This window comes from Hippopotamus amphibius, chromosome 8 (genome assembly GCF_030028045.1).
Source record: "Hippopotamus amphibius kiboko isolate mHipAmp2 chromosome 8, mHipAmp2.hap2, whole genome shotgun sequence".
Lineage (NCBI taxonomy): Eukaryota > Metazoa > Chordata > Mammalia > Artiodactyla > Hippopotamidae > Hippopotamus > Hippopotamus amphibius.
Window position 1 is genome coordinate 71,618,633 of NC_080193.1, and position 26,132 is coordinate 71,644,764.

General features: G+C 47.3%; 1 protein-coding gene across 6 annotated transcripts in view; it reads right to left on the reverse strand.

Moving 5' to 3' along the window:
• Positions 1-21,887, reverse strand: part of SCLY (selenocysteine lyase) — a 35,527-nt gene extending 13,640 nt beyond the window's left edge. Inside the window, exons 1-8 of one of the 6 annotated variants that reach the window (XM_057745391.1) lie at positions 21,737-21,887; positions 18,707-18,819; positions 12,943-12,987; positions 12,550-12,650; positions 7,603-7,783; positions 4,204-4,331; positions 3,865-4,029; positions 2,750-2,856 (exon numbers count right to left, since the gene is read on the reverse strand). In XM_057745391.1, the coding sequence (XP_057601374.1) occupies positions 2,750-2,856; positions 3,865-4,029; positions 4,204-4,331; positions 7,603-7,783; positions 12,550-12,650; positions 12,943-12,987; positions 18,707-18,819; positions 21,737-21,825 (929 nt within the window). In that variant the 5' untranslated portion in view covers positions 21,826-21,887. Of the gene's footprint in view, positions 1-2,749; positions 2,857-3,864; positions 4,030-4,203; positions 4,332-7,602; positions 7,784-12,549; positions 12,651-12,942; positions 13,041-18,706; positions 18,823-21,736 lie in introns of those variants that run through there. The other 5 variants (XM_057745390.1, XM_057745393.1, XM_057745392.1 and 2 more) reach the window with 5 other exon arrangements.
• Positions 21,888-26,132: the final 4,245 nt, after the last annotated feature.

Here is a 26,132-nt window from a genome sequence, read left to right on the forward strand (position 1 = left end):
GATTACTGGAACAGTTTTCAGAAGTTCAAGTGAAGAACAGAACCCTTATTTCCTTTTACATCCCTTTACCCACTCCCATTCATAATATAATTATCTTAAATATTTTTTCCACATACATTTTGAACCACATCAGACAGCGCTATGATTTTTGCTTAGGCCATCAAACATAATTTAGAAAACTCAAGATGAGAAGGAAAGTCTATTTTATTTACCCATATTTTTGCTTACATGCTCAGTTTTCCCTGATGTTCCAAGGTTCCTTCTTCTACTGTTTCCTTTCTGTGTAAAGAACTTCTTCAGTCATTTTTAGCATAGGTTTTCTGGTGACAAATTGTTAGTTTTCTCCTACACCTGAGAATGTCTGGATTTCCCCTTCGTTCCTGAAGGATATTTCTGCTGTGTATGATTCTGGCTTGACAGTTCTTTTTCTTTTCTTTTCTTTTTTTTATTTCTCTGATGATTAGTGGTGTTAAGCAACTTTTCATATACCTATTGACTATTTCTATGTCTTCTTTGGAGAACTATCTATTGAGTTCCTTTGCGCAATTTAATTAATTAATTAATTTATTTATTTATCTTTTATTGGCTGTGTTGGGTCTTCGTTGTTGCACACAGACTTTCTCTAGTTGTGGTGAGAGGGGGCTACTCTTCATTGTGGTGTGCGAGCTCCTCATTGTGGTGGCTTCTCTTGTTGTGGAGCACGGGCTCTAGCTACATGGGCTTCAGTAGTTGCAGCACATGGTCTCAATAGTTGTGGCTCATGAGCTCTAGAGCACAGATTCAGTAATTGTGGTGCATAGGTTTAGTTGCTCCGTGGCATGTGGTATCTTCCTGGGGCAGGGATCAAACCTGTGTCCTCTGCATTGGCAGGCGGATTCTTAACCACTATGCCACCTAGGAAGTCTGGTAGTTCTTTTCTTTGAGCACTTGAAAAAATCTGCATACTTCCTCTGGCCTCTGTGGTTTCTGACAAGTAATCCACTGTCATTGAAATTATCTTTTCCCTATAGATAAGGTGTTTATTTTTTCAAGATTTTTCTGCTTTCAAGATTTTTCTTTGTCTTTCATTTATGGAATTTTACTTTTTATGTCTTAGATTTCTTTGGTTTATCCTGTTTGGGTTTTGTTCAGCTTCTTGAATCTGTGGGTTTATGTCTTTTGCCAAATTTGGGATGTTTTCAGCCATTATTTTTTCAAGTTCTTTTTCATCCCACCTTCTTTCTCCTCGCCCCCAGAACCTCAATGAAACGAATGTTAGATCTTCTGTTATAGTCTCACAGGTCCCTGAGGCTCTGTTCAATCTTTTTCCAGTCTACTTCCTGTTCTTTATATTGGTTACTTCTATTGTTCTTTCAGTTCACTCTTTCCTCTGTTGCCCCTATTCTGCTGGTGAGTCTGTTCACTGAGCTTTTTACTTCGGCTGTTGCAGTTTTTAGTTCTAAAATTTCCATTTAGTTCGTCCCTACATCTTCTTTATCTTTGCTGACACTTTCTATTTCTTCTATTTCAAGTGTGTTCATAATTGCTCATTAAAACATTTTTATTGTTTTCTCCTTAAAATCTCTGTCAGACAATTCTAATATATTTGTCATCTCAGTGTTCACATCTATTGATTGTCTTTTTTTCTTTGATTTAAAATCTTTCTGGTTCTCAGTATGATGAGCAATTTTCAATTGAAACCAGGATGTCTGTCTGTTGTCATGAGTCTGTTTAACCCTTTGGTATTAGCTAGCTTTTTTGGACCCTGCTCTGGCAGGAGAAGGAGTGTGCCAGCCTATTACTGCCAAGTGGGGTAGACATCCAGGTTCCCTCCTCAGCCTTTGTCAACACCCAAAGGGAGAACGCACCTTGTTAGTGGTGGGTGTGGGTGCAAGCCCAGGGTCTGCATGTGGTCTCCACTGACACCTTGGTGGGGGTGCATTACTGTGGTGGGGACAAAAGTCCTGGCTCTTCACTAGGCCCTGTCTGACACCCTGGAGGGGTGTGGGGCTCTTGTCACAGCCTGTGTGGGTAAAAGTCTGGGCTCCCTACTCTCCTTTGTGGCATGGGTGGGGGTGGCAGTAGTTTACCATGGTGATTGGCTGGAAAAAAGCAGGTACTGTCTAAATTTTAGACAAAAGTTCTCTGTCTTGCTAGGCTTTCTTTTCCCTGGTCCACTAGCTGGAGAGGGAGGGCTCTGTTGGGCATTTTTCGTTGGCCCTTATTGGTATTTCTGAGTTGCTGGCTTCTTCTGCTCTAATTCTCGAATAAAGGAGGCAAAAGAAACCCCAGGGAACTCACCATGTGTCGTCTGTTTCTCCCTCTTGTTATTAAGTTTCTGACAACATGTATGGTGCTGGTCTCACCTTATTCCCTGGTTAAGACATCCCTGCAGGTCATGGGGACACGGGAGCTTTCAGAGAGGAAACCGGGTGCTTCTACATGGCCTTACTCACCCCATAGTCAAGAGAAAGGCAGCACATCTCAGCCGGGGGCTCCTTCAGCAACTTTTTGGTGGGCTGGGCCAAAATAACAAAAGGAACTGGGTGCTTTGAAGCAGCTGAAAGAGTTCCCTTCATCTGCTTTGAATCCTCCCCAACAAGACTGCAGATGTGAGTCTTAAGTGTAGAACCAGCCAGCGGAGACATGTGTGACCCAGTGGAGGTGAACACTGTGCTGTCACAGTGCTTTCAAGAGACAGAAGAGCCACTGCCCTACAGACAGACAGCACAGCCAGAGGGTCAGACACCTTGTTAACCTTCTACCTTACCCTGGCCTGAAATTCCATTCTTGTCCACCTCCAAACAGCATAGGGTACAGAGGGGTGAGTTTGCCAAGCCCTCGGATGTAAAGTGCTCCAATCCTGGGGCCATAGAACTGGAAGGAAAAGCCAGTCATTTATTCAACAGGAACCTTCTGGGTACCTTCTCCGTATACGTGCTAAGTGGCACACAGAGAAACTCTGTAACACTCAGGTCCTACTCCCTGGGCCCCTCAGCTGGCTACACATCCCTGCTGCAGACATGTGGAGGTCACAAAAGCCTTTGGGTGCAGGGCAGATGCTGGACTCTGGTCCCCTGCATGGAGAAAGCAGAGCACCTGCACATCACATAGGAGGCTCTGACAGAAAAGGGCTGGAACGAGAGGTGGCCCAGGGCTGTCCTGCAGACGACTCCATGCTCTCAAATCCACATCAGGCAGACATTTTAAGTGCTACCACGTTGGGCCAGCACACTCACTCCCTTGGGAACCAGCTGAGAGGAAAGTACTAAAACCACTCCAGGTTCTAGGCTGCTGGAAAGATATCCAAAAGCTTCTGAAGGGTGTTCACTGTTAACTATTAACTCTTCCCCAGCACACCCTTGAGATGAGGGTCACTAAAATTGCAGCCTCACACTCAGAGCCATGCTTTAAGTCCGGTTAGAGAAGCTGTCATTCTTGAAACCTGCATCTTCCATCCCTCGGTTCGGGTGGGAGTGGGCTGAGGAGGGGTCTGCGAGTGCTTTCTTCATGTTGCAGAGAACACTCACCCCTGGTCTAAACCCACCTGTGACCTCCCCTCCCCTCATCCTACCCCTAACCCTGCCTCCCCCTCTTCCACCACCCCGCCCCCACGGCCTTGCCTGCCTGCCCCTCCTGCCCCGTAAGGACTGCACTGCCCAGCATCCCAGTGGGCACTCGGCACTCAGCCTCCTAGCTCTTCCCGGCTCCCCTCTAAGCTGCTGAGGGTGGGGTCACAGCGCGCCCACTCCATGACCCAGGGCCTCACTGGGAAGGCGCACCAGGTGCACCAGCTGATAGAGGATGCTTGCAGGTGAGCCTGGTGGGTGTCGAGGTGTCTCCCTGGCTGGAGGGCAGGAAGGTGGCTTCCACGGATAAACGCACCTTGTGCCCCACGATGGTCAGGAAGTCCACGTCCAGGTCCCGCACATCCACGTGCCGCTTCCCCAAGGCCTGCGCTGCGTCTGTGTGCACGAGCACCTCCGGCAGCCCCCTCACCGCCCGCTGCTGGTTCAGGGCTCGGACTCGCCGGCTGATCTCAGATACCGGCTGGAGAGAGAAAAACACACAGGTTGCTCTGATTCCATGAAAACATAATGAAAGAAATGAGGAGTTGTTAGTAAGGATGTGCAAAAAGTTCCCAGGCTGAAGAACAGAGGGAGAGAAGAGGTGGGGCTGGGAGGCCCAAGTGCCCCCATCTTCCTAAAAAGGACAGCGACTCACCATGACGACGCCTGTCTCGTTATTGGCCAGCATGACAGTCACGAGGCACGTGGCTGGGCGGACTGCCGCCAGGATGTCCTCAGCCTCCGCCTGCCCACTCACCTTGGACACAGGGACGAAGGTGACCTCTGAGGAATAAGACACAAGTACGAGGTCAACGCCACAAAGTGTCCTCTCTGGAACATTCACTTAGACACAGTGAGAAAAGCTATTTATTGTAAAGTTTCAGAAAACTATGAAGAAGGAACATGAACCCTCTGTCACCCGGCCCACAGACGACCGGTTCGAAGGCTTCATCAATGATCCCCAGTTGGGGGGCTGTGTGGGGACACCCTGTTCTGCCAGTGAGGTACCCACCAGCAGCTGAGACACCCTCAGTGCAGTTCACGGGAGTACCTCGAGGTGCCAAGCACTTAACCTTCACCCACTCAGCACTGACCCAGCCTTCATTAAGCACCTACTGTGTGCTCCAGGCACTTAGAATCCTACTACTGCAGATGGAAAATAAGGAGAGGTGACTAACTCGAGGTTCTGGGTTCAAAATGGTGATGACAAATACACCCACTTTCCCCTCAAGGTCCCACTGAAATGAGGAAGCAGATTTATTTCTCAATAAGGGCGAATACCTGTGGACAAGGAATTTTGAGCAACGCCCAGAATATAGAAAGATGATGGCATTAGATTAACAGCAACAGGAAAAACCCACCCAGGACACTGACTGGCGAAAACTAACTCCATAGAAAGTAGGAAAGGACCCAGAGGTCATCCAAGTTCAGGGTGCACATGCGGAGAGCAGGGTGAGAGGCGACTGCTGAGGCAGGCAGAGGGCAAGGTTCTGATGCTCAAGGACCCCTGCCTTACACCCAGTAAGTGGGCAGCCGAGGCACTGGCCTCGACAGCAGGCGGGCTCCCAGGGTGGGGGTGGGGGCAGGGGTAGCAAAAGAAGGGCGGAGCTGGTGCACCCACTATGGGACTCAAACAGGAGCAAAGGAAAGGCAACTCTGGCTGGGATTTTTGTCTTTTTATTAAGGACATGAGCACCTGCTTAACATCATCAGCTCTCAGGGAGGTGCAGGTCAAAACCCCCATGAGATCCCACTTCACACCTGCAAGGATGGCTGTAACAGAAAATACAGACAACAGGAACTTCCCTGGAGGCCCAGTGGATAAGACTCCGTGCTCCCAATGCAGGGGGCCCAGGTTCGATCCCTGGTCAGGGAACTAGATCCCACATGCATACCACAATTGAGAATTTGCCTGCCATAACTAAGGAGCCTGCATGCTGCAACTAAGGAGCCCATGTGCTGTAACTGAGGAGCAGGCAAGCCACAACAAAGGAGCCCACCTGCCACAACTAAGACCCAGCAAACCAAATAATTAATTTAAAAAACAGGAGAGAGTTTAAAAATAAAGAAAAAGAAAAAGAAAATACAGACAATAACATATGCTGGTGAGGACATGGAGAAATTGGGACTCCCCAGGCACTGCTGGTGGGAATGTGAAACAGTGCTGCTACTGTGGAATACAAAGGTTAGGGTTAAATACAGAGATACTTGAAAAGGTGAAAGAGAGTTACCCCAGGACCCAGCATTTCCACTCTTGGGTATATACTCAAGAGAAACAAAAACATAGGTACAGACAAAAACTTCTACACGAGGCATTATTCATAATATCAAATGTTCATCAAATGCTCAGCAGCTGAAGAATGGATAAAATGTGAGTATTATTCATCCATAAAAAGGAATGGAATCTGACACAGGCTGCAATGTGGATGAACCCTGAAAACATGATGCTAAGTGAAAGAAGCCAATGACAAAAGACCACATATCTTGCGATTCCATTCATGCTAAAGTCCAGAATGGGGAAATCTCCAGGGACGGGATGTACCAGTAGTCGCCCAGGGTTGAGGGAAACAGGTACAGTTAACAGATATGAGTTTCTTTTGGGGGTTATGAAATGCTCTGTAACTGATTGTGGTGATGGTTGCACAGCTCTGTAAATACACTAAAAACTACTGAATTGAATGCCACAGACGGGTGAACTGGATAGTATGTGAGTTCCATCCTCACAAAGCTGACGTATATATTAAACAACAGCCACAGTCAGACAGGGTGGAGGGGGAGGGAGGGAAGAGTGGAGGTCAAGTCCCTGTTTTATACCCGGGACTCAACAAATAGATGCTTGAGTTGATGAACCAAGAAATGGAGATTATGTTGGTGAGTTATGAAGTATTAAAGTGGAAGTAATTAGAGTGCTAATGCTAATCAGGAGAGAAACTGAAGGCATGCTCGCAGGCCGGCTGCCCCTGAAGCACAGGACTGGAGGTGGTGGGGAAGAACCTTTACTTTGTATCAATACCGGGAGCCTTTCTGTGACCTTGATATTATTGCCCTCCAGGCATATGTCTATACTTTGTAAAAACTTGTATAATTTTAAACAAGATATAAAATGTAACAGTAACTAATAACAATGTATTAAGTTGCCCCACCCTGTACCTGAGACACAGGAAAAAAGGCACCAGGGATTAAAAGGAACTACAATTTAAACAAGAAAGTTGGAGCTGACTTATTTTAGTTAGAGTGGTGCATAGAGAGAAAAACCTTCCTGTAGTTGAGCAGGGAAACTGGTAACAAGGCTCACACTCAACCTGGCAGTTCTGTCACACTCCTTTATCTGTAAGATGAAAACACTCTCCCCTGCCTCCCCTTCAGCCTTCCAGGCAGATTAGATAAGCAGGCGAATGCTGAGGAGAAAGCCACTGTCTTATTCCAAGGAGAGTTCAACCTCGGCTGTCTTGGGAAAAATGGCACTTAGGTTTTCAAAAGCTAGTATCTACACCCTGTGTCTCGAGACGTCACATCACAGGAAAAGTGAAGGAACCAGAAGTGACCAGGCCACTGCCACTGCTGGACAGGTCCCCACCTGCCCCTCAGACTGCTCGGCCAGGTGCACCTCCTGGGGGGCCCCCAGCGCCCACCTGCCTCTGCTCCCCTTACCCTGGAAGGCGCCCGCCTCCTCTCTACTGAGAGAAAGGCTCCCAGCAGGAGTGCACTTACTCTTGTTTTTACCACCAAAAGCTGATGTCTATTGGATCCTTTTTCTTTCTACCAGAGAGAGTGCAAGCCAAGATTTAATCATTAAAATCGAATAATGCAAAGCTCAGGCTAGCATTTATAGGCATGCTATTTAAATACACGTATGCTTATCATATGCAAGAATCTGACATGTCATTAGGTGATAAATGACTCGTTGTACATGTTGATCACTGATTTTTCCCTCAGGGAAAATCTGGAAGGACAGGCCATGTAACCTTTGTACCAGGGCATAGCCAGGCAGCCTGAGTGCTGGAGAGGAAATGACTCACTGCAGACCCCTGGGCACAGCCAGCTCCTCACTCACCAGCCTCTCGTTCCTCCACCAGGTGCTCCAGGGGCAGGCGGATGGAGTCATGCTCCACGGTGCAGGTGATGACGTGCGGCAGGGCCGCCACCACTGGGCTGGGATGCTCGGCCGTGTCCCCCTTTGCGGTGTGGATTTTGTGGAAGTGTTTCACCACAGAATGGATTACCAGATTATTTGACTGTAGAGACAGAACAGAAAAATCATTTACAAAAACTATCCTAAGAGGAGACTTCGAGTAACAATCGCTCTCATTTGCATTTCTCTCTGTGGCTAACACTTGAAAAGAAAAATATAGTCTCAAAGAAATTCAGCTCCTGAGTTGCACCTTCTGAAAGGCCTAGCTACAAAGATTTGGGGGTTTTCATCTTTCAAAAATGTCAGATTTCATTTCCAGTGAATCACGCATGCTTTTTATTATGCAACACTATGCATTTTTTAAAATTGTCTTAATCTGTCAGAAAAGAATATTGTGCCCAGGCACCCACTGCTGATGAGAGCGTGAACTGGCACAACCTCTGTGACGGGCCATCTGGCACATCTATCAAATAAGCCCTCTGACCCAGGAAGTCTATTTCTTGGACCTGCTCCTACAGCCACACTTGCACAAAAGCAAAGAGATGCCTATAAAGGCTACTGGTTAAGGGTACGATGAAGTATAACAGCAAAATCTCAGGAAACCCTTCAACATCTATCAATAAGGGGACTTGTTAAATAACCACATGTCACTCACTGGACACCAAGCAGATGTAAAAGCTCTATGGGCTGATTCCAGAGATCCAAGGGCACTTGTTCACCGAACAAAGGCAGTGAGCATTCTGTGCAGCATCCTACAACGTGTATACAAAGGGCGAGAGACATACGCATTTGCTCATACAGCCCCCGAATCCGTGAAGAGGTAAAAAGGGAAGGAGAAAAGAATATACAAATCTACACACTTATCTGTTTTTAAGGCAAAGACTATCTCTGCAGGACTCGACAGAAACTAACAATACTGGTCTCCTGTAGGGAGACCAGTGGATAACTGAGGGGATGGGGTGGGAGCTTTTCTTTTTTAAAGAAAACTTTTCTCTTATTGCTAAACATAACACACATACAGAAGAGCTTGTAAAATAGAAAGGTGAGTTTAATGAGAAACGATGACAGCATATCCTGAGTATCCAGGACCTGGGTCAAGACAGAAACACGGCCCACACCTGGGACCCCTCCCACCTGCCTCAGTCACTGCGCCACCCCCACCCCAGCTAACCACACCCTGATTTGTATGGTAATCACGTCCCTGTTTTTCTTTATACTTTTCCTTCCTATGTAAGGATCCCTAAGTGATTTTGCTTGTTTTACCTCTTTTTGACTTTCACATGAATGGAATTCAACAGAATTAATTTTTTTCTCAACTGAAGATCCAACCTATTCAAGCATCTGAAGGCACCGCCCAGTGGGAAGGTGGCGGTGCCGAGGAGCCCACACACTGTGGGCTTAAAAGGCACTGAGAGTCGAACAGGTAGTCCTGGTGGAGAACGAGGCAGCTGACGGCAGGGTTCACCCAGACCCGAGCACACCAAACCCGGTGACGGGGAGGAGGTGGTCAGGATGGACGGCTCCAATGCACGTCTCTGAAAGGCAGTCTTCGCCAAAAACACTGCTGCCCAACACAGCGACTCCTCGTCCAGAAGGGAGGGCCTCCGGGGGCTGCACGCCTCAGGTCACTGCAGAGGGTGGCGTAAAAGCTGATCCAACCACCATGAATGTGACAAATGTGCCCAGGCCCCTCCCACGTGCCGCCTCTACCTGCAGGTACCAAGGGGCACAGCACTCCACACTGAGCACTTGGGTGGCGCTGGGCACACAGCCGCCTCTGTTGGCACCAGCTGGTCACAACTAAAAATGCACCGTGTGCCCCTAGGCACCTGGCCCCAGACAAGACCAGGCCGGCCCCACGTGGCAGCTGGGGCAGCACCTTGCGGGCCACCAGGAGTCTGGTCCTGGGTGGGTTGGGTGGTCGGTGCCCAGGGCCTGGTGACAGCTCTCCTCCCCTCGGATCTGCTCTGCCTGGCCCAGTGGGCTCAGCTTCGTCTCTGGCTGATACCGTCTGTTCCTCACTCAGGGTCCCTCCACGCTGCTGCAAGGAGCTGTGGGTTCGCTTCCACCCAGGCTCGCATGAGGTGTTAGTCCCCGCTATTTGGAGGAACAGCGGGGCTGTCCCCAGTCTCTGGCTGTCACGAACAGTCCTGCCCCTGGTGCCCACGCGCCCTGTTCTTCTAGGGTGCACACCTGAGTGGGGCTGCTGGCTGACAAGGTGGCGCGGCCTTGACTTCACCAGGTGATGCCGCCCCCCCTTTCAGAGGGGTCTCTAGTCCACACCTGCCTGCACGGTGCGTGCGCACTGCTCTGCAACCTCTGTCAACACTTCCTGCCCTTGGACGACTTAATTTTTACCATCCTGACGGGTGGGCAGAGGCACCCACGTTGTTGTTTACCTTTGTATTCTGATCACTTACCAGGCTGAGTATCTTTCCCCGTTTAGAAACCACATGGGCTTCTCCTCTGTGAAGTGCGCACTCAGGTCTCTCACCCATTTTCCTGATGGGTTGTCTGCTGCTATATTCCGCGTGCTAGTCGTCGGTCAGTTATGCGCTGCAAACACCTCCCACTGTCTGGCTGGTCTTCCGGTTTCCTTCAGGGTTCTCTCTGTGGTGGTGGTGGTGGTAGAATTTATCAACCTTTTTCTTTTATGATCAAAGTCTGTATTTTATTTAAGAAATCCATCACTCTTCAATATCACAAAGGCCAGGCCTCGTCACGTGACAAGGGCCCATCCACATTCAGCCCTGTGTCTCTCTTTGCCCTCAGACCATCTGCCATAATTAGTAGAGCATTTCACTGCATTGTTAATCTTCAAGGAGTCTTGGCTATTCTTGGCATTTTTATTTCCACATAGTTTGTGAGACTCCATCAAAAAAGAGGCAGAATTTTGAGTGAAGTTGCACTGAAGCTGCAGCTCAGTCTGGAAAGAGCTGACGTATTTATCACACTGAGTCTTCCCATGTGTGAACACGGCACGTGCTCCAGTTCCTCAGAACTTCCTTGAAAGCCCTCGGTAATAGTTCCGTTCATTTCCCAGTGTGCATGTGGGGGGTGTCTTACAAAATCTTTTTTACTAGATTTATTTCCTAAGTGTTTGATATTTTTTGGTGCTCTGGTAAATACCTGTTTGTTGCTGGTACACAAAAATACAATTGATTTTTTTATCTAATAACTTTGCTAAATTTACTTACTACCTTACTAATAATCTAGCTGCAGATTCTCTCGGGTTTTTTATGTGGACAGTCACATCACCTGTGGATGACCTTCCTCTCCAGTAAGGAAACAAGATGGTGAGAGTAGAGGCCTTGATGCCATCATACTGTTGCTGAAAATCTATCAATTTATTTATTTATTTATTGGCTGCATTGGGTCTTCGTTGCTGCATGTGGGCTTTCTTTCTCTAGCTGCAGAGAGCAGGGGCTACTCTTCAGTATAGTGCATGGGCTCCTCATTGTGGTGGATTCTCTTGCTGTGGAGCATGGGCTCTAGGTGCGAGGGCTTCAGTAGTTGTGGCACATGTGCTCAACAGTTGTGGCTCATGGGCTCTAGAACGCAGGCTCAATAGTTGTGGCGCACGGGCTTAGTTGCTCCGCAGCATGTGCGATCTTCCTGGGGCAGGGATCAAACCCGTGTCCCCTGCATTGACAGGTAGATTCTTAACCACTGCACCGCCTAGGAAGTCCCATCTTCTATCAATTTAAAAAGCAGTTCCTTTGAAATGGGTCAAACCTCACACTCTTTTTTGTTTTGAAATATAGTTGATTTACAGTGCATACTACAGCAAGAAGATTCAGTTATATATATGTTCTTTTCCAGATTCTTTTCTATTATAGGTTATTACATGATATTGAATATAGTTCCCTTTGCTATATAGTAGGTCCTTGCTGTGTATCTCTTTCATATATAGTAGTGTGTATCTGTTAATCTCAAACTCCTAATTTGTCCCTCCCTCCCTCCCTCTTTGGTAACCATAAGTTTGTTTTCTATGTCTCTGAGTCTATTTTGCAAATAAGTTCACATGTATCATTTTTTTTAAGATTCCACATATAAGTGATATCATATGATATTTGTCTTTGTCTGCCTTACTTCACTTAGTATGATAATCTCTAGGTCTATCCATTGTTTCTGCAAATGGCATTATTTCATTCTTTTTTATGGCTGAATAATATTCCTGTGTGTGTGTGTGTGCGCGCGCGCGTGCGTGTGCGCGCGCACACACGCACGCACATCTTCTTTATCCATTCATCTGTCAGTGGACATCTAGGTTACTTCCATGTCTTGGCTATTGTAAACAGCGCTGCAATGCATTGAGGTGCATGTGTCTTTTCAAATTAGAGTTTTTGTCTTTTCCAGATACATGCCCAGGAGTGGGATTGCTGGACCATGTGGTAACTCTCTTTTCAGTTTATTAAGGAATCTCCATGATGTTCTTCATGCACCAATTTACATTCCCACCAACAATGAAGGAGGGTTCCCTTTTCTCCACACCCTCTCCAGTGTTTATTATTTGTAGGCTTTTTGATGATGGCCATTCTGACTGGAAACCTCACAGTCTTAATAAGGTAAACAATGTAGGGATTCAAAGGAATGATTCCAGGTAAAAATGAAGGGGAAACTCTCTTTACTGAAATAGCAATGCAAAGCTAGTGAGTTTATATGTTATATAACAAATATTCCTGTCAGCCCCCTGGAATTCACTTATAAGATAAATATTGGCTAATTATATCAAGATAATTTGCAAAATACCAAGACAAAGCACTACTCTTTCTTTAAAAAACAATAATACCAAGAGGGAGTCACCTTCTACTTTTTCTAAAAAGTAACTTACAACTAAAAGAACATGAGACTGTTTAGACTGTTTACCTCTGTGCCCCCGGAAGTGAAGATCACATCTTCAGGTTTCCCACCTATCATCTTGGCAAGGTTTTCCCGAGCCACATTGATAATCTCCTTGGCCTTCCTGCCTTGAGGGACCAAAGTGGAAATTCATTAACTTTGCTTCACCAAGTCCAATCAACACGCATATAAAAGACCAACCAGACATGAAGGAGCAAGAGATCTAAGTGGGCAGTTCTAAGACGAAATGTGTTTCACTAATGTGAACTACAACCTAGAAATCACTTGGCGAAGGGGCAGCAGTAAGATATTAGCAAATCAGTGAAAACTGAGACTTAAGTAACTTAGTAAGAGACAGAAACAAGTATGGGAGGATGCCTGGGAACCCTAAAATTCCCTGAGACACGGTTTTCTTCTTACCGGATGCTACAGGAGAGAGGAAGCTGTGGCCATCTGCCTTGCTTCCTGTTCATCAAGACAGGAGAATGAAAGGATGCAATAATGTGCTTAAGATCACACTGCAAAACAACAAAAATAAGCAAAAATGGAACTCACGACTCCTCGACACAAAGTTCAATGCCATATGTCACACTGTTGGTCACCTAGGCAACTATTATAGAAAGGTCACCACCTCAGGGACACATTTGCTTTCAAACTTGTGCTAGGAGCCCAGCTATTCCCAGTTCCACTGGAGAGCAGGAAAACAGGAACCAAACTTCACGTGGCAGAGAAAGAAAGGCTCCTGGGATGGGAATTCTGAAAAGTTCAATGACCATTCTTAGTCTGTAGACCAGTAGTCTCCAAACATTTTTGACTATTCAGTCCTATTTATAAAAAAATTTTTTGGAGCAGGTAACACTAAAATAAATATATAAATAATAAAACATACATAAAGATAGAAATGTAAAAAGATGTGGTAATAATATACAAGGTAATCCCCACATTCCTTACAACTACTGCATACATTTTTTTAAATTAATTAATTAATTAGTTCATTTATTTTTGGTTGTGTTGGGTCTTTGTTGCTGTGTGTGGGCTTTCTCTAGTTGCAGCAAGTGGGGCTACTCTTCATTGTGGTGCTCAGGCTCCTCTTGTTGTGGAGCATGGGCTCTAGGCATGTGGGCTTTAGTAGTTGCAGCATGTGGGCTCAGTAGTTGTGGCACACGGGCTTAGTTGCTCCGTGGCATGTGGGATCTTCCTGGACCAGGGCTTGAACCCGTGTCCTCTGCATTGGCAGGCGGATTCTTAACCATTGAGCCACCAGGGAAGTCCCTACTGCATACATTTTAGTTGCAAGTAACAAAGGTCTGTGGTGTTTAGGAAACCTCGTCATTTCAACTAGTGATACCTGAAAAGACTGCAATAAATGTCAATCGATTTGGGCAGGACCAGCACCTGGCACACTGGTAGCTCCTCCTGAATGCCGCTCACATCCTGTCCACCAGCTCCCACCCCATTCTTCCTCCAGGGCTCTGTTGAGAAGCCCCCTCAGAGAAGCCGCTGGGCTGATCCCAAAGCAGCAGCTCCTCTACCCATCCCCCCACTTCCCTCCCCATGGCAACTGCTCTTGCCCTTTTGGTGTGTGGCTCCCGGATCCTTTTTCGATGCACTTATAGACTTTCATATAAGCATTTCACAGGGTTTTCTTTTTCCTTTTCAGAAATAGGTTTCATAATTTATGTACTGGTTTGTAAAAACTTCCCTTTCCACTTATCGACAAGTCTTGGAGACCCTTCTAAGTAAGGACACGTGGGGCTACCTCACCACCATCAGGTACCTATTAGAACTGCTAAAATGAAAAGACTGGTGAGTCCAAGTGCTCAGGAGAATGTGGAGGAAATGCAACTCTCATGCATACCAGTGGGAACAGAAAATGCTATAAGCACTTTGGAGAGAGGACGGCAGTTCCTTAAGAAGTCAAACTTACAGCTCCCACCCGATCCTGCCATTCTGTCCCTAGATGTTTATGGTAATATCATTTACCCAAGAAAAAAGAAGGCGATGTCCACAACTTGTACATCAATATATGCCCCAAATTACAGCCCAGACCTTGTTCTGGATGCCACTCACCCTTCTTGGATGTCCAATAGGCATCCGAAAAGGAATGCCCGCCTCCCCCAAACTGGCTCCTTCTCAAAGGCTCTCAGCCTTTCCTTTCTCAGGACATGCATGGCAACTCAGTCCTTCCAGGGAACCAGGTGAAAGCTCCTGTCTTTCTCTTACCCCATCACCCAATCCATCAGCAAATCCTGTAGGATCTGCCATCAAAAATATCCAGAATCCAAAGCCCCCTCCCCCCAGCCAGCCATCAGCTGAGCCAAGGCCGCTACTCAGATATCCTCCTGGCAGGACCCCAGCTCCACGGACTCCACCGTGGTCCATTCTCCACAAATCAGCCGAAGTAATGCCTTGAAAACACAAACATGCCATTCTCAAAGTGCGGTCTGGGGAACCTGGGGAGTCCCCAAGGTCCTTGCAGGGGGTCCCCAAAGTCAAAATTATTTTCATAATAATACGGAGACATCACTTGCCTTTTTTACACTCATTTTCTCTCAGGTATATAGGGAAGCCTGCCAGAGGCTCCGTGATGTGCATGTTGCAATGGACTGGAGAGAGTGCCAGGTGTGGGACCCAAACGTCTTCTATTTAGCCAGACATTAAAGATTTTCAAACATGTACAACAATGCCATTCTTCTCACTAAATTTGTTCTGTTTTGGAAAAGATAGTTTCTGTTTCACAAAAAAAGCTAATGTAATGGATTTATTAGTGTTACTTTTAATGCATAGATACACATCTTTCAAAGCTTTTTTAGTGTCAAGTTCTGACATGGCAAATACCTACACACGAAGCGTGCGTGAGCAGAGGCTCTCTGGGGTCCTAAGTAAGTTCTCAGAGTGTGGGGTCTTGTGAGTGACCCCGGTCGCGTCACCCCTCTGCTCAGATCCTCCGCACGCTCTCCACCTCAGGCCCAGGAGAGCCGGGCCCTCACCTCACAATGGCCTCCACAGCCCCACACGGAACTGCCCCCGAGCCCCTCGGAGCCCGGTGCCCACCCCGACCCCTCTGCCTGCAGTGCCCTCCAGGCATCCCCTCCTCACGTCTGCAGACATCCTCCACAAAGGGGGACCGACACCCCCCCCAGCACCGTCTGCCTCTTATCAGGCTTTACTTGTCCCCACCGGGCCTTGTCCACCTCACACACCTGTGCCTGTAACTGCCGCCCCTCACAAGAGCAGGACCGTTGTCGGTTGGCTGCTGCACCCACCAGGCAGAGGAGGCGCCTCCAGGCAAGCCGAGCGGATGGCCAAAGTGGAGCGACGCTCACAGGGCAGGACAGGAGCCCCTGGAGGTTGGTCCCAGACCCTCCTCCTGAGGCAGGACTGCCTCAGGCGCGTCCGTAGACGCCATGGGCACAGGCCCTAGGAATCGCTGACCGCAGCAGGAGGGGTGCTGGTGGGAAAAGCCCAGAACCCAGGGCTAGGAGACTAGCCCAAGACGCTGCAGGCCACTGGCCCACTCTACGAGTGGATGCCCTCAGCTCTGAACCTGAGCCCTGACCCCCACTCACTCTGCGAGTTCTCACTAATAACCGAAGCAGGGTGCGAGAGCACCGTCAACCTAACACACAGCGCAGACAGGGCCGCCCTCCCCACATTTCCAGGCAGAGGCACTCACAGGGCTGGGGGGCGGTGGTGGTGGCGGGGAGCGTCCTAGCTCAGTGTGTATGCTGCCGTGTCAACTAAGGACAGTGTTTTGAAGAGATAAAAGCTCTGCGTTAGTAAACTTTTCTTCTCATTACACTAGGCATGCCGATTGTAGAAGAATTCAAAACCATGAGACAAAAAGAAAACAACAAAACCTTCCACAATCCTGCTTCTCCAAGATAACCATGGTGGGAGCAGCTGGTGTGCTTCCCATCTGTGCTGGGGCTGCGGCTGTCCTCACTGCCACTCTTCCTTCCTACCATGGAGACATTTTCAGCTGGAACACAGCTGAATTAAGACCACACTTAAATGAAGAAATTCTTAGATGAACTAAGAATTTAGACCTCATTTCCCAACTTACACTGCAATTGAAATGCCAATGCGTGGCCATGGGATCAACCTCTGGCAATGGGCTACAAGCCAGAGTGGTACTTGCAACTTCCAGAAAGTCATGTCATCAGTGTCAGCAGTCCAGCCTCCTTTCCACAGGTGCTGACGTGATGGCTTGAGCTGCAGCAGCCATCTTGAACACAAGAGGCAGGTGCATGTTAAAGATGGAAAAAGTTAAGATAGAAGGAGCTGGTGTCCCTGGTAGTGGCTGAGCAGCCACATGGGCCCTGGACTGTGAGAGAAATAAACTTCAAGCTGTTTAAGCTACAGTTATTTGGGGGTTTCTGTCTCTCACAGTGAAGTGATACATTTTCCATACTTGCTCTATGTAATTTTTTCTTGGTGGTAGGCAGGGGAAATCGAAGAAACAACACTGTACATTTATAAAATGCATTTTCCACTTGGGCCAAATGCCACTATTCTCCTTCTAGGTCATCAATACAGTCCACACCATCGCTTTAACAGCGTCCAGGACTCACGCCAGGGCTTCGGCCTAATTTATGTGATCTGTCCTCAACTGACGGACACCGAGGTTATAAGCAAGGTGGTAAAAAAACAACTTGGGTGTCTAAACTCTTCCCACAACTCCTTAATATCTGCCTTAAAATAGATTCCTCTCCAAGGAATTATTATCATTATTAAATCATAATATTGTGAAAATAATTAAACCATTCTATCATACAGGTGATTTTCTTTTTCTTTCCTTTTTATTCCCCCCATTTCTACCCTGAGTGTCAACAGGGAGTTAATTGCAATGCGTTTTGGTTCTTAATTTGTGGAAACAAAGGCTGTTATGGCAACGTGCAAGCCACAGACAGGCTTCATCAGGTCTAGAAGGGTTATTTCTCTCTGACGGTTATTCCTAAACTTCTTCATGATAAATGCTTTTTATTAGCATTTAATTGTTCTCCATATTCTCCAGTTTTATGCACCAGAAAGTTCAGTTTCACTAGAGGAAAGATTAGCTACAAGGCAACGTCCAGAAGTTTAGCCAGAATACATGTACAAAGTAAACCAGCGACAAAGTTAATGAATGACTAGTACCTGATTTTGCAAAAGCTTTTCGTTATCAAGTTGTGAAGCTTCTAATAAGCAAACAGACATGAAAATGCACAACAGCCTGTAAATTTGTACACAGGTATCACTAAATCCTAGGGCGCAGCAGTAGTCTGAAAGTTATTTTAGGTCATCACAAGCCACAGTTAAGACAGTTTATCTTCATTATCCCTGATAAAACACTAAATAAGAAGGCACAGCTTCAGCTCGCCATCTGAAAAACACACGACTCTGCCATGTAACTACTGATTTGAAGCAAATTATTTTCCTAAACCTCCAATTTAATGCTCTACATTAAAACAAGAATAAGTGAGACACATATAAGAATATTTATAATTATAGCCAAAGAATTTAAAAGTGATTTATATTAAAAAAAAAAAAAAGAGGCCAGGATTCTATGTGATCCTTCCTAATGACGTAAAAGATCTATTTTGCAAATATTGTAAGGATTGACTGAGACAGATAGGTGACAGGGTTTTAATAGGTACTGTTATGACGAACAACTCTTAATAAGACACCTTTTTGGGGCGGGGGGTGAAGGGGAAACTGAGGCGAAGCGAGAGAGTAGCACAGACATATATATACTACCAACTGTAAAATGGTCAGTGGGGAAGTTGTTGTATAACAAAGGGAGTCCAATTCGAGGATGGAAGATGCCTTAGAGGACTGGGACGGGCAGGGTGGGGGGGACTCAAGGTGGGGGGAGTCAAGGAAGGGAGGGAATACGGGGATATGTGTATAAAAACAGATGATTGAACCTGGTGTACCCCCCAAAAAATAAAAAAATAAAATAAAATAAGACATCTTTTTCATCTGGGGAAGGGGGACAGGAGAGTATGTTAAAGATGAATGATTATGGTATCAACAAGGCTCAAATTTGGACTTATCAAGAAAAACTACCCAAAATTACAGCTAAAGATTTGCAGTTAACAGAAAACCTATTCAAAACCGAGTCACCACACGTGGTGTACAATTTCTCTAAGAATGCCTCCGCCCCCCATATCTCTGATCTGCGTGTGTCTTCTAGAATTACCTGCTGGGTAAGGGCTGCTGGGATTTCCCCAGGCTTCCCACATGGCCTCAGTCATAGCCTGGATCACTTCTGGGTCCAAGGGGGTGGTTGCATTATAGTCCATATATACCTTCCTGCTGCAGAGAAAACAAAGACGTGCCTATAAAGGAAAAGAAGATGAAATCTGGAAACACAGCTGCACCCTATCTATCATATCAACAGGAGCAAACAATGTCAAGGTCGGGTGCTTCTCTGCATTCACACCATGCAGGATCCTACAAGCTGCGCTCAGAAGTCTCTACATCTTCATCACTTATGGAAAATGCATACGTGATTTCCAATCACCTAGTATTTGCTAGTTTCCTTCATCACTGCTAGGAGACTGTCCATTTAGACTTTTAAAAGTTCTTTCCACACCCCCCTTTTTTTCTTTTTATATTTATTTGGTTGCCATGGGTCTTAGTTGCCATGGCAGGCAGGCTCCTTAGTTGAGGCATGCATGTGGGATCTAGGTCCCTGATCAGGGATCAAAACCTGGCCCCCTGTGCTGGAAGCATGGAGCCTTATCCACTGTGCTAGGAGGGAAGTACCTCCCTGGTTTTTCAACTTCAACACTTCACTGGTAGTTATCCTTGACTTCCCTGCAGTGTCTGCGATGACCGTGAGGCTCGGGTGATCTAGGTGCCACTGGTTCCCCCCTCCCTCTCTGCTTCCCCCCTCCCTCTTGGCTTCCCCCCACCCTCCAACCCCTGCAGTCTCCTGGGGGCAGGCTTGCTTCTCCCTTCGCACTTTGCGTTTTCTTTGCCTAGAATGGCCACGCTTCCACCCTACCTTACTTTTTAGGTCTTTGCTCCAACTTGACCTTCTTGTGAGGCTACCTGAGCTACAAATAAAATTGCAGTCACCCATGTCCTCCTCCCCAGGGCTCTGTGTCCCCCAGCCCCCCTGTTTCTCTGAGGCACACCATCATCTAACACACTAGACTTGCTCCTTGTTTATTCTCTGCCTCAACAGAAAGTAACTGAACAGCAGCTTCACGAGCTTCCATCTTCCTCCCAGCTCTGCTGCCAACACTGAGAACAACAGCTGGCACACAGTAGGGGCGTGACATAAGATGACAAATGTCACAGAAAGTGCACAGCCCCTGAAAGATCCCTAAGTGCAATTTATCTGTATATCTTTTACCAGTATCAAACACTTTCAGAAACTTTCATGAATATATAATAGTAGGCAATCCTGCCAGATACTACTAATTATTTTACCCGGTTTAAAAATCAACAATAGTATTTAAACCATTTCACATGAAAATTCAAACACAATTACCAATGGTGGCTCTTGAAACAAAATTTTTTTTATCCCATGGAGTGTTTTTTGTTTTTCGCTCTTTTTTTTGGCTGTGCCTTGCTGCATGTGGGATCTTAGTTCCCCAACCAGAGATTGAACCCGTGACCCTGCAATGAAAGTGCTGAGTCTTAATCACTGGACAAGCAGCGAAGTACCTCCATGGAGAAGTTTTAATGCAGCATCTTGTCTCTAAGATGCCCACGTACAAGGCTTTGGGGCATGGGAAGTCTGATCAGCCATCCTTGGCCACTCCCGTATTGCGAATCCCTGGGTCCTGCTGAGACTTAAATCTGCACCTGTTGCTAACTGTGCTTTCACTTCCAATAAGTATTTCAAAGTTCCTCAAATTACCTAGTGACCGCAGCTCTTCAATGTGCTGCTTGGCTGAGCTAATTCACAGCTTGAATTTCAGATGAACACTTCACAGATTACTCTGCCCCATTACTTGCTACTTCTTTAAAGTGTTATCAGTATTGCATGGGAAAGCTAAATTTTATTAGGTTCACAATCCCAAAATAAAAAGGCATCATGAATCTCTTCTCCACTCAGTACATTTTCCTAGCTCCCTTTTGTCAGTCCTAAGCAAATGAAACCTAATGAAAGATACCATCAAACTTAGGCCTGGATCCAAATTTTAAAGACACACAAGCATTCCTCATATTCCAGTAGAGAGGATTCCCCCACCCCGCCCCCCACCAAAGAAAAAAGTATTTAACAAATACTGGACTGAGGGTGAAGACTCACAAAATCAATAAAATAAAATAAAGTAAAATAAAAATTTAAAAATGCATTTCCCCCACTCCAGGGGAAGGTCCCAGTAAGCTGGAGCAGCTCTGTAGATTGGCGACTCTCCCTGTCTTCCTCCTCACTCTGCCAGCTGTTCAGGCCAATAGCGTGGGAGAATCCTTCTTAACCGTTCCTATCCCCTACTCCGAGGACGCATCGACAAGTCCCGGGGGTTTTGTTTCAGTACAAACACTTCTCCCGCCAACCCTGCAATCCACACCACCTCTCTTTCCTACATTATTACAAAAGATTTCCCACTGGTTTCTCTGCTTCCTGCAAGCCCTTCTCCCTACAAAGCATCCAGAAGGATTCCTTTAAAATATAAAATAGTAATTTGTAATATAATTAAATGACGTCACTCCCCTGCTCAAACCTTCAGGATCCCCATCACCGTCAGAATACACCCCAAAATCCTCCCTGGGCTCTGAGGCTCTGCTCACGGACAGCTGCCCCAAGCCCCTTCTGTGCGCTCCTCAATCCTCTCCATCCTGGGCCCCGCGGGCGCGTTCCTGGCCTCGGGGCCCTTGCTGCGGTTCCCTCTTCCCCGCGGGCTCGTTCCCAGCACGTGTGAGGCTGACTGCTGGATGTTACTCAGGTTTTAGCCCAAGCCTCACCTTCCCGGAGCCCTTTCCAGGCTATGCCTCGCACCCGCTCGTCCTCCTAGCGCTCACCCCTGCTTTAGGCCTACCGCGCGGACACCCGGCGGCACCGCATCCCCGCGCGGCCCCTCATGCCCGCGAGTGACCTGCCAGCTGGCGCCCACTCTCCGGGAAGGACTCCTCCCCGGGAGAGTGACCACCGTCTGGCCGCTCCCTTGACCACCGGCCGGCCGCCCCCCTCCGACTTCGCCCGGCGGCGCCTGGAGGGCTTCCTGGAGGAGGGCGCCGACGGATTCCCCCGCCTTCCCCGTAACGAGCGCACCTCTCCATAGGGCTCTTCTCTGCTCGGCTGCCAGGCGGACTCGCCACTCGCCCCCGCACGTCCCTGCTCCGCGGCCCGGCTGCCTCCATCCCGACCCCGCCGCGGACAGGTTCCAGTCCGCCTGCCCCGGCGCGGCCCCAACCGGCGGAGGATGTCATTGCTAGGAGCGCGTCACTGTCAGGAGCGCCACCGGGAGAGGCGGGGCCGCGAGGCCCGGGGCGCGTTCGGATTGGCTGAGCTGTGCACTCCCAGCCAATCCTCGCGCTTCAGCTGTGCTCTGCCGGGAGGCGGAGCCCCCGAATGCGCGCGGCCAGGTGACGGGCTGGGGGCGGGGCCCCATGCGCGTCACAGGGGGCGTGGTCCCGGCGGCGGAACGCGGGAGGGTGTGGGGAGCGCGGGCCTGAGGCTGTGTGCGGGAAGGCAGTACCTGCAGTGAGGGCTGCGGGGCTCGGGGGCGGCCGCGGAGCGAGGGATCCGCGTGCGTCCGCCCCGCTGGAGCGGGAGCCCCGGTCCTGCGAGGTCGGCGGGCCACACGCTGCGTCACCACAGTCCCGGGGGGCTCCACCGTGACCCGACCCTCTGCCTGGGTGCCTTTGGGTGAGATCAGGGCGCATTTCCTGAGGATGGATCTGCGGGGTCTGGAGTGGAGGCTGCTACAGTAGCCAAGGCAAGACCTGAGGAACACCAGGCGGGGGCGAAAACCGGGACGGATTTAGGGCACCGGGTCTGCTGAATGTGGGGCACGCGGGACAGTGAGGGAGGAGCCCCGGGGCGGGGAAGGTGATGGGTTGAGTTTCGGACCTGTTGCGTTGTCTGCGAGGCAGTCAAATGGAAATGTCTAGCATTCGTGTATCCTGCCAACCATAACAAAAGTCAGTTGCGAAAGCGCTGAGACAGGGCAAAGCTCCAGATTCTTGAGTTCTAATGAAGCCACCCACAGTCTCTTTCCTTTTCGGCAAAATGACAACTTCTGAGTTTAATTAGAAGTGCCCTGATTCTAAGTGCCCTGAGCAGGCACTATTTCAAGCGCCTTTTATGTATTCGCTAGCTTCCTCTTGATAACACCCTTACCAAGTGGGTTCCTTTATCCCCACTTAATATATGAGGAAAGTCAGGTACAGAAAAGGTTAGCATCTTGTCCAAGTTCACATGGGGAGTAATGGAGCCAGAATTTGAATGCAGGAATGCTTTGCCAAGAAGTTGAATTTCAATTGGATTTTTGTACACTTGCTCAATTTTATCTCCTGCTGAGTTCCAGAAGTTGCCTTGGGGACTTCCTAGGTGGCGCAATGGGTAAGAATCCGCCTGCCAATGCAGGGACAGGGGTTCGATCCCTGTCCCAGGAAGATACCACCTGCCGCGGAGCAACTAAGCCCGTGCGCTACAACTATTGAGCCTGCGCTCTAGAGCCCGTGAGCCACAACTATTGAGCCCATGTGCCGCAACTACTGAAGCCCACACGCCTAGAGCCCATGCTCTGCAACGAGAGGCCACCACAATGAGAAGCCCGTACACCACAATGAAGAGTGGCCCCCACTCGCCGCAACTAGAGAAAGCCTGTGTGCAGCAACGAAGACCCAACACAGCCAATTAAATAAATAAATAAATAAATAAATAAATAAATAAATAAATAAATTTATTTATTTTTTAAAAAGTTGCCTTTTCCAGCTCTGTAAGTCTCCACGTTTCTGGATTCCTTACTTCCTTTCATTCTTGCTTGCAAACCAAGCTCATTTCTTGCCAAATGCAGGAAAGAGCAAAGGACACAACAACATTTAAGAAGCAAATAGATACAAGGGAGCTCAAGGCAGTCAAAAAGGGAGGAAAGGAAAGGGAATGATGACAGTGTCAGAGTACAGATGGTAGTGTAAGTGCAGCTGAGAGGAAGTGTGAAGTGTCTACTGAATATGACAATCGGAAGACACTGATGGTTTCAGCGGGAGGAATTTCAGTAGAGCAGTGGGGGAGGGGTGAGAAGGAAGGAGACAAGAAAGGGTGGAGACGGTAGTCATCTCTTTAAAAGGTTGAGGAAGGAGCTAAAGGGGGTACAAGATGAGGGAGAAATGTTTTAGACTCTGAGCATGTTTATAGGCTGAAGGGAGGTAGCTAACAAGGAAGCTGAAAATAAAGAAAAGGTGAAGTCGTGGAGGCAGTGAGCAGGCACGAAGTTAAGGGCAAAGGTGCGGGGGCACATTTCATTCTCTAAATCTGTATGGGAGGCTGTAAGGGTGGGAGCTGGAGGGATCCAGGGGGTTCATCTCCAGCCCTCCTTGGACCAGTTAGGCAGCGGTTACAGGGTGTGTGTCTCCAGGTGGATATAGTGAGCGTAGTGGTGGATCAGAGAGGCAAGAGAGCGCCCTGCGTGGCTAGTGGTACTCACACACTGAGGACCAGTGGCCTCTCCTCCACTCTTCCTAAAAGCAGTAGCAGCCACAACGATTCCAAGTGGGCTGGTCAAATAGATGCCACAGATGCCCTAACAGGGTGTCTTAACTATGAAATCAGTGCCCAATAAAGACCAAATATTTGAGGAATGCCACCTCCATGGAAGCGAGACAGAAAATGCACCAAACAGAACTCACACCTAAGGGGAAAAAGTCATGGAGCCATCGAGTAAGTCTTCAATAGAGGAAAGGTCTACATGGATGTAAGGGGATTTTTTTTTTTTTTAATGCAGTCATAAGACAAGAACAAACAGGAACTGCCCTGGCAGTCCATTGCTTAAGATGTCAGGCTTCCAATGCAGGGTGTGCAGTTTCGATTCCTGGTCAGGGAACTAAGATCCCATATGCCACATGGCACTGCCAAAAAAACCAACCCCCCCCCACCCCCAACAAACAAACAACAAAAATAATAAAAATATTGGATGGAAACTATAATGATTGAGGTTTTGATAGAGTTGCCAGGGATTGGGGGGAAGGGAGGAAGAACAGGCAGAGCACAGGGGATTTTTAGGGCAGTGAAACCATTTTGAATGGTGTTCTAACAATGCATACATGTCATTATACATTTGTGAAAACTCATAGAATGTACAACACCAAGAGTGAACCCCAGTGTAAACTAGGGACTATGGGTGGTAATGATGTGTCAGTATAGGTTCATCAACTGTACAAACGTTACATTTGTGTGATGTCAATAGTAGAGGAGGTTAGACATGTAGGGGACAGGGTTATACCAGAACTCTGTTCTGCTTGGTTTTGCTGGGAACCTAAAACTGCTCTGAAAAATAAAGTCTATTTTTGAAAAAAATGAATAGATGGGCTGAAGAAAATAGGCATAAAAAGTGAATTAATGCACTAAATGCCTGAGCATAGGAATTCTCTCAGATTATTGGTCAAAAGCATAAAGAGATGAAAAATATTAAAGAAACATTCATTGAATAGTGATTCTCAACTGGGAGTGATTTTTCCCTCAGGGGACATTTGACAATGTCTAGAGACAATGTTAGTTGTCATCACTGGGGGCTTGTTGCTTCCGGGATCTAGCAAGTGGAGGCCATATATGCTTCTAAATACCCTACAATGCACTGGACAGCCCAATTTGGGGCCATATCTGGCCCCAAATGTCAATAGTGCCGAGGTTGAGAAACCCTGATGTGATTCCATAGTTTCACTTGGTATCATGTTCCTTCTGCCTGAGGACTTTGCTCGAAGTTTCTTGCAGTGCTAGTCTGCTGGTATGACTTTCAGCTTTTGTACTTATGAGAAGAATCTTCATTTTGCCTTCATCTTTGATATCTTCCCTAGACACAGAATTCTAGCTTGGGTTTTTTCTTTCAATAAAGATTTTTCTCCAGTTTTCTTGCTCACATTGTTTCCAACAAGAAATCTGCGGATACCCTTTTCTTTGTTCCTTTGTATATTGTCTGCATTTCTTGACTGCTTTTAATATTTTTGCTCTGTCACTGATTTTAAGCAACTTAGAGTGTGATTTGATGTTGTTTTCTTCATGTTCTTGTGCTTTGAATTTGTTGACCTGGTATCCGTGGGTTTGTAGTGTTTATCAGTTTGGAAATTTTTCAGTAATTATATCTTCAAATAATTTTCTCTCTCTCCTGCTCCTTTGGGAACTCCAGTTACAAGTTTATTGGGCTATGTGAAGTTTTCCCACAGCTCACTGAAGTTCTGAGGGTTTTCTCTTTTTTCTCCTGGATCTCACCCCACCTTGTCATTTTGTTTTCATTGCTGTATCTTCAAGTTCGTGAATCTTTTCTTCAGCAACATGTAATCTGTTGTTAAACCCATCCATCCAGTGTACTTTTCATGACACGTATGTGTTTTTCTTCAAGAAGCTGAACTTGTGTCTTACATTTTCCATATATTTACTTAACATGAGTGATCTTTACCTTATGGAACTGTTTTAATGCTCTGGTCTACTAATTCTAACATATTTGTCA